Consider the following 8,976-nt stretch of genomic DNA (forward strand, 5'->3'; position numbering starts at 1 on the left):
TTCCTTCATGTTTTTAATAATGCTTTTAGAGAACAAGATTTTTTTTTTCAAAGTACATTTCAGCTCCAAGCTTCTTTGGAATTTTTCTCAGTGCCAGAGATGGAACCCATCCCCTTCTTATTGGACTTATTTTTAGGGTGAACTCAACATTTTTTTTTTTGGCCGAAGAAATGCAGTTTAGTCATCAGACAGGTTGCATTTAAAGATGAAGTTGTTCAAAATGTTCTTGGGAAACATCACCTCTGTTTTCAGGCTGTAGCCCTAAGTTCCATACACTTGGTCCTTCGGCTTCATGCTTTGGGGTAGGTCTGAGCCAACACTAACCCCCATGGTGTTTTCTTTCTCAGTTGTCACAGATGAGACCTTGAGCTTCATTCAGAAAAGCAGACGCCTCCTGGTTGTTCTAAGCCCCAACTACGTGCTCCAGGGAACCCAAGCTCTCCTGGAGCTCAAGGCCGGCCTAGAAAACATGGCCTCTCAGGGCAACATCAACGTCATTTTAGTACAGTACAAAGCGGTGAAGGAAATGAAGGTGAAAGAGCTGAAGAGGGCTAAGACGGTGCTCACGGTCATTAAATGGAGAGGGGAGAAATCCAAGTACCCACAGGGCAGGTTCTGGAAGCAGCTGCAGGTGGCCATGCCAGTGAAGAAAAGTTCCAGGTGGTCTAGAGGTGGTGAGCAGGGTCTGTCGTATTCATCCCTGAAAAATGTATGAAAGGGACAATGCAAGGAGTAAAACGACCAAGGGTACTTCAGGAAAAAAGAGTTCTTCCTTATTTATTCCCAAATAATTGCTTCACAGGAAAAAAAAAAAAACACAACATATATTCCAGTATTCCAGTGAAGCCTCTTTGTAGGAATAAATTCAGGGTGATGGTATGACCAGTGTTCACCATCTTCAGGCAATACTAAATGGTTTAGAAGAATACTGGCACAATTAGCACCCATTTAAGTCACTGGCTTCTTTGCAGGCAAAGTCTTGGTTAATGTGACTTTTTTTTTAAAGCATCTTCTATTATTGTCTCTGTGTCTTTGTTCATCTCTGTTCTTTGTTTGGGGGACAGGGTGAGGGTAGAAATCTAATTGTTACAGATTTTACTGTGTATTTAAAATCACCAGTATGCTAATGGGTTAATATATGTTTTCAAGTATGGGTTTCTTTTTTTGTATTTTTACTCATCCATTAAGAACATAACCATGACTAGAATTCTTTTAGCGGCATATTAAAGAAATCTTTGCTCATTCGACTGTTTGATAGCCCAATCACAGCAAGATTCACACTTACTTAGGCTTTTCACCAACCAGTAACATATCTAAAAATTTTTCTTTAAATTGATTTAAGGGGTTGTGTGCATTCCTACTGTATCTCTCCTACCCTTTACCTCAGGTAGTTGATGCAATATTTGTCAACTTGGAAAAATTGGATCAGAATTTTGATCACAATAAACTCCTGAATATTGGCCCTTATTTATTCTATTTCCTTATATATTATACCTTGTACAGTTATTCAGATTTTGCAAGTGGCTTCATACTTGGTTTGGTCCAGGAGGAGCTTCTCTTAAAGGTGCTAACAGAAAAGGACATCTGCATTCTGGAGGGTTGGATGATGTATCTTTTAATCTCAGTCTTTCTAGTGTGGCTATTAAGAAAATAGTTTCAGGGTTGGAGCGATAGCACAGCAGGTAGGATGTTTGCCTCGCATGCAGCCGATCCGGGTTCCATTCCAAGCATTCCATATGGTCCCCCGAGCACCACCAGGAGTAATTCCTGAGTGCATGAGCCAGGAATAACCTCTGTGCATCGCCTGGGTGTGACCCGCAAAAAAAAAAGCAAAAAAAAAAAAAGTGGTTTCTCCTCACTTGTTTCTGTTTTTCCCCTTGTAAGTATGAAAGTTCAACTTCCTCCACAAAGATGTGACCTTCAAGTTGCTTTCAGCATTAATATCCTGTGAGAATTAACTGGAAACCCTGTATATTCTATGTTTTGTTCACTGGAACAATTAACACACTCACTCTAAGTCAACTTAAAGAGTCACTTTTAAAGAAACTTGTTGTGAGAAAGATTTTACTGTTCTTAAGACTTGGAAATGTGAAAACTAAGCCCAGAATTTATAGACTGGTGAATATATATGTTGCATACATATTAATATATATGCACACATATGAATTATATTACATATGTATATAAACATATACACATATACAGGTGGATTATATATGTGTGGTTATATATACATATATAGAATTTATGATATGCTGCCAATGTTATATATGTATATACACATATGTTATGCAAGTATAAAATATATGTGTATGCATACATATACATATGATTTAAATTTGGTCATTGTCACAATGTTATGAACCACAGAATTGCAATATGATATGAGCCTGTAACTCTTGCCCTGTTTTCACTGTAATGCTTATGTATGTTTTGTGTACACTAGTAATGCTTCTGAACTTACAGCTACAAAATGGTAGTTGTTAGTGACCATTCTTAAATTCATATACATTATTTACTGCTGCTACAGTTGATCTGGTTGCAGTGGAAGTTGGTTTGCAGAGAGCAACATGGCCACTATTAGTCGTAGCCAGTAATCTGGCCTTAACTGATTATCGAACATGTGCCGTGCACAAGCAATTAAAAACTAAGCTAAATTAAAATCAATTCTCAGGTACTATAGAGAGAGAATCATACTTAATATGTTGAGTAATAAAAGTAAATACCTAAAAATGATCGTGGTTATCCATTCTTTATGAATTGCAACATGATTCAGAAACCCTTATCTAAACAGAATGAGTGTTGATAACCAATTTTAAAATTATCTTCTACGCTTACGTGACCTTCAGCAGTATATGTCATTTCTCCATAGAGAAGTTATTGATTAAAGCTCCTTGAATTCTTAACTATAAAATTCTGGTATGGAGTCACTCTTGGATGTAATTATTATTCTTAGCCTTCCGAATGTTTTTTTCTCATTACAAATCATAGCTTGCTTCATTTGTTAACCCTTCACTCACAAGATCAGAAGAGAGCTGACTCCAGTTAAACTTAAAATATCAATTTTTGAATGAGTTTCAGATAGAGACCGTTGCAACACAGGAAAAACATTCTCTAGACAATGCCTCATTCTTCTTCCACTTTTGGATTCCACATTTTTCCTACATGTTTTTGAGTATCCCTAGAAATGTTTTTGATATATTTTTTAATCTTCATATTTCTGTTTTGGGTAGTGAACTTTTCAAATTGGTAAAACTTATTTCAACTCCAACTGATATGCTTCAACTTATAGTTTTATGTCAAGATATTTTTTATATCCAAAAAGGTGTCCAATATTTAAGGAAAAAGAATAATTGAGGGAGAATAAAAACACAATATACTGAGTAAGAAGAAAGTGCTCTCTAATATTAAAAGTCTCTAATGTTTATAAAAAAAACCTTAAAGATGTTAGATATATGATATAAAATCCCCGTGCATCCAATTTAACAAAAAATAATATATAGTGTCTAATTAAGCAATCATAGAGGATTGACTTAATTTTCTGTGTTATAATTTAAATGATGTCCTAGGTGTCTAATAAACAAGCACTTCGTTGTACTGAAAGCAAAAGCATCACACCACTTGTTAATTTTCCATTTTCTTCTCATTGGTTTTAATATTTTAAGATTATATTTTATTTTATTCATAAGTTTTTGTATTTTTCATTTTGCATTTGATTTGTAAATTTGTTTATTTTAAAAATAAACCATTTATTTTCAACTTTGAATTTTATTTTGTGCATGTGTTTTGTCTTTTATGTCATGTTTGGGTATAAGAAGAGAATAAAAAACAATTATGCACTTGTGAAAGAAATGTTATAGGTTACATTAATTTCTCTGACAAATCTGAGAAATCTGCAAAAACTGGGAATTTCATGTCAATATGGTTTTCCATGTGAGTAAAAGTGTTAATTAATGTACATTTAGTGTGGTACGTGTATGTGTGTGAATCGAGAGACAGCGAAAGAGAAAAGGAAGAGAGAGTGAAAGAGAGAAAATATTTCAAAACAAACACATAGACCTGACTCCTTTTTGCTTAACTGGGAACTGGAGCTGCTTACAGAAATCACCTTTTTATAGACTTACCATCTTTAGATAGATGTTAGTTTCAATTAAAAATTATTTTTTCCACAAGTTTTAAATATATCAGTGACAGTTATTTGTAAATGCATTTGCTTTTGAGTTAATTTCAAATCCAACCTAACTGGGATGCTTTGTTTTTAAAAAATCCTTATTTATTTGTTATAAGAAAATATATTAGGACCCTGTAACAGAACTGGTTAAGTTTAAAAAAATTCCTACTGAATAATTTTATTTAAGGGACCAGATTACATAATTTAAGGTAATTACTATGCATGTGGATAACTCCTTTTAAATCCCTATCATAGCTTACTGTTTCCCCAAACACCCCAAGGGTCACTCCAAAGCACAGAGCCAGGAGTATCCCCAGAGCACTGTACCCCCACACCTCCTCCCACTGCCTCCCAATTTTTTTCAAACTAGTCTTCATAGAGTAGACTTAGTGTGTCAGAGCTATGAAAATGATTTCTATTCAATTAAGAAAAAACCTTAAGTGACCCATGCTACATATCACAAACTGGTATATACCTTTTCCTAAAGATGTGCAATCAGAAATTTGATGGTCTTGCTGATTTTGAATTATACTTTGTGCATCAGTTAGTGGTGAGTAGTCTGAAGTTGCTTGAAACTGAACAATGAAATGAGTTTCTTATACATAGAGGTGATTATTTGTTTTATTATTAACCATTTCAATAAAAGTAGTTTAATATTATGACTGATTATTACTGGTCATTACCAATTAAACTTGGTTAAAACTTGACATTTTCTTCAAATACCTATTAGTACCACTGCCTTTGACATAGTAAATTCACAGCATAATGGAAGAAACACATTCAGCAACTCATCTCTCAATTTTTTTTATTGTTACTTCAAATTTTAAGAAAGCAAGAGAAAAGAAAGGAGAAAAATACTTGCTGATCTTCCACACACCAGTAAACTAGGCAAACAACAAGATTATAATTCAAGTTTTCTAAGCCAATTTTTGGGAGATTATGACTATTCAAGGCAGGACCAATCTGAATAGTATTGACAAATTCTACATCAGAAAATGTGACTTCAAGTTAAATTTGTTTTTCATAGGAACACTTATCACCAGAACCAGTCTCCAATATTTGAGACAGACAAACCTAGTTTATATTCCCCTTCCACACAATAATCAACATTAGAAATGGTAATAGTTCATGCCCTCAAATATTGTGACAAAAGAAGATAAAATAAGTATTCCATAAACTAAGCAGTTTAATTCAAAAGGTTAGATGATGATTCTCAGATATAGCACAATCTCCATCTAAGAATCATTTCCCACATTCATGTCTCAGTGTTTGTAATTTCATAATTAAAATTAATTTAATATCACCGTCTTTCAGTTCAAATCTCCACTTCCAGCCTGAGTACTAGTAATTTTTTAAAAAGTAAAAAACCTCTAAGGCTTTAAATTTTTGTTTATTTGTTTGTTGATGTTTTTGTTTCACAGTGTTCCAGGCTTACTCTGTCTATACTCATTTTGGGGGGAACTATATGTGATTACCAAGGATTAAACCCAAGCGGGTCACATGCAAGGCAAGCTCTTTACCCACTGTATTATTTCTCTGGTCCTAAAAATAATTTTCTATGGAGGATATGGAATGGTGTTTTATTTTCAACAGGGAAATCCTCCTTAGACAGAACATATATTTCCTAAGGTGATTATTTTCAAGTGAAATACACATACATTCTGCATATTAGTGAACATTTCAGTTTATTTTTGAACATTTAAACAAAAAATTCTATAGTGCACCACTCTTTTTTAAAAACCAGTCAAAAGTTCATAAAAAATTGAGCACATGTCTTATTCAATTCTCTAAAAATTCATGTGAAATTCACTAATTGAAAAAATAACCGAGCGAAGCAGAGCATCTTCGTTTTATGTCAACTTTATAATAATCCAACTCCTGTAAACTTCCCATTTGTTCTCGCAGACTGGGAAGTCTTCATCACTGTCATGCCTTGGCTCAAAATGTTTAGGTAGTTTGACCTCATGGTCTGTCTTCAGCACTTGTCTTCAGACTTGTCAATGACTGTGAATTACATATCTGGAATCCTATTGTTTAAACTCTTCAACCTCACAGTGAGTTAGGTATCACATTTATCTTAAGTACTTTCACTGGAATCAGTCCAAACTTTAAAAGTGAGTGTTTTGCCATTACTTTTGCTGTTGCTTCTACAGCAGATATTTAGACATGGTCTTGATAAACACACACACACACACACACACACACACACACACACGTAACAGCAAAAGGGAATTTTGATTGAAAATATCAATGGTATGACTGGCATATATCTGAAAAATTTAAGAACCAGGTTATAAACGCACAGAGACTAGGAGGTGATATGTTTCTACTGTTTTTTTCTTATTAGTTTATTCCTGAAGCATCGTGTCTGGTCCTGTTCTATATTATATTCTTAGGAGACACATGTATAAACTCAATGGTATTAAGAAGAAAATGAATAACACTGGACAATAGATGTGATTGAACACCATATAAGAAATCGGATAAAACACAGAAGTAACAATGTACATTTTGAGGAAAAAATACAGTGAGACCATGGTAGTTAGGAAGTATTACAAATATTTGTAGATGTCAACTTTGAGTTTTCAGATAGGATAAAAAGAATCTTTCAAAACAAAAGCAACAAAAAAATTGCAAGCAAAGCTGAAATTATGTAGTTTCCGTGGTAGTGAACTCCTCACTTTTGTAAGTAGCAGGTGTTTATCACCCATCGGTAAGTGGTAGAAATGAGACTTCTTGGTGTATTATGTAACACTGATATCCTATATCCTCAGATGTTTCACCATCGCCCATTCTTGGTAGAATGGACCGAGAATGGAAGAGATCTCCTATAAGTTTTCACTAGGCATTGTCCTATCTTTCCGTTTTCTTGTAGATACAGTGGAAGCAGTTTTTGACTTCATCCAGAGGAGCAGAAGGATGATTGTTGTACTGAGCCCAGACTATGTGACAGAAAAGAGTATCAGCATGTTGGAGTTTAAACTGGGTGTCATGTGCCAAAACTCCATCGCTACCAAACTCATCGTGGTCGAATATCGCCCCCTTGAGCACCCACACCCAGGCATCTTGCAGCTGAAGGAGTCCGTGTCATTTGTGAGCTGGAAGGGAGAGAAGTCCAAACACTCGGGCTCTAAATTCTGGAAAGCGTTGAGGCTGGCTCTTCCCCTGAGAAGTCTGAGTGCCAGCTCGGGCTGGAACGAGAGCTGCTCTTCCCAGTCTGACATCAGCCTGGACCATGTCCAAAGGAGGAGAAGCCATTTGAAAGAGCCCACTGAACTCCAGAGCTCGGGCCTGGGCACTGGTGCCTCTCCAGCCCCGGGCACAATGTCCAAGCACAGAGGCAAGCCCTCTGCGGCTTGTCGCTGCTGTGTCACCTACTGTGAAGGAGAGGGTCAGCTCAGGAGCAAGAACCGGGCAGAGATGCAAACCCAGCCCCAGTGGGAGACACATCTCTGTAAGCCTGTTCCCCAAGAATCAGAAACTCAATGGATACAAAACGGCACCAGATTTGAAACCCCTGCTCCCCAAATCTCAGCTCTTGCTTTTCATCATTTCACGGATTTATCCAATAACAATGACTTTTATATCCTATAATTGTTATGCGTGGTGGGTGGTGTCTGTTAACTCTGCCAAGCCCTCTTATGGGAATAATTGATATGTTTATCACCTAATGGACTTTGAGAATGTGTCCCCTTTTATTGATATTTTTTAAAAACTATTTATTTCTAGGAGACAAAGACCAGGCGGACAAGAATCCAGAATTATTGCCTCTAATGGCCTCAGAAGAGCACACTCTTCTCGGGCCCTAGAAGGTCAGTATGTGATAGTTGCTTAAAGTCTGATCCTTTATTTTGCCTATTGGTTTAAATCTGAGTAAAGAATTTAAATGTGAGTTTTCCTTTGATTTTTTTGATCAACCAAGTCAACTAGGTGTACTTGGGCTATGACAATTTAAGATTCTGCATATCCCAATGGAGTGTTATGGAAAGGAATTAATTCTGGTGGAAGTTGTAGGACTGAGCTGAACAGAAAATCAACTACATGTTTACTTTCCCTGAAAAAACCACAGGCCTACACAGGGTTACATGGTGTTGTTTGTTGCAATGTAACTAGTGTTCTCTAAGCTGCCTCAAGTTGTCAGATCAGCATCAATAAAGTTATATTTTTATGTCATTTCATTTGTACTAACACATTTTTATCTCCCTCTTTCCTTTCTGCCTTTCGTGTAGTTTGAATTCATATGTGGAATACACTATTTCAGGAAATCAAGATTTGGTTAGATATTAGCAATCCCAGGTATCTCTCTAAATGGTTTCTGAAGCACATCAGGGGAGACCAGAGAAAAGACCAGAAGAGAGTAAAATGTTTCAAGTGAAATGGAATTGACACAGAAATCTAATACTGATTTTAGAAATGACAGCTTAAAGAATTGTGTACTGTTAGGGATTTAGGTTAGAATTTCCTGCATGAATCATTCTTTCTCATTCAGGATTCTGAAATTGGATGTTCCATTCAACACACCATACAGAACAAAGTCGGATCCTATTATGGCTGCTCTCTACCTACAACCCATATGTACAGGGAGATTACTAAAGAGAAGTGTGTCTTTACTCCAAATATTTTAAAACTATCGTAAGAAGGGGGGTGAAAAATAAAGGCATACTTGCAAGTCATTGAGGAGCATCTATTTCTTTAGATGAAAGCAACTTCTACTCAGTTGCATCTTGATCTTTGTGACTAATTTACCCCCACTATTGATATATTTTTTAAAGAGAAGCTCAAAGTTTACATATATTTTTGTTATC

The 8,976-nt window shown here is 35.8% G+C and overlaps 1 protein-coding gene across 2 annotated transcripts in view; it reads left to right on the top strand.

The window, feature by feature from the left end:
• Nucleotides 1-8,213, top strand: part of IL1RAP (interleukin 1 receptor accessory protein) — a 154,035-nt gene extending 145,822 nt beyond the window's left edge. The window contains exons 11-12 of one of the 2 annotated variants that reach the window (XM_056121705.1): nt 348-674; nt 7,047-8,213. In XM_056121705.1, coding sequence (XP_055977680.1) covers nt 348-674; nt 7,047-7,765 — 1,046 coding nt within the window. In that variant the 3' untranslated portion in view covers nt 7,766-8,213. The remainder of the gene's footprint in view (nt 1-347; nt 675-7,046) is intronic. The other variant, XM_056121706.1, reaches the window with a different exon arrangement.
• Nucleotides 8,214-8,976: the final 763 nt, after the last annotated feature.

This window comes from Sorex fumeus, unplaced genomic scaffold (assembly GCF_029834395.1).
Source record: "Sorex fumeus unplaced genomic scaffold, SorFum_2.1 ptg000044l, whole genome shotgun sequence".
Lineage (NCBI taxonomy): Eukaryota > Metazoa > Chordata > Mammalia > Eulipotyphla > Soricidae > Sorex > Sorex fumeus.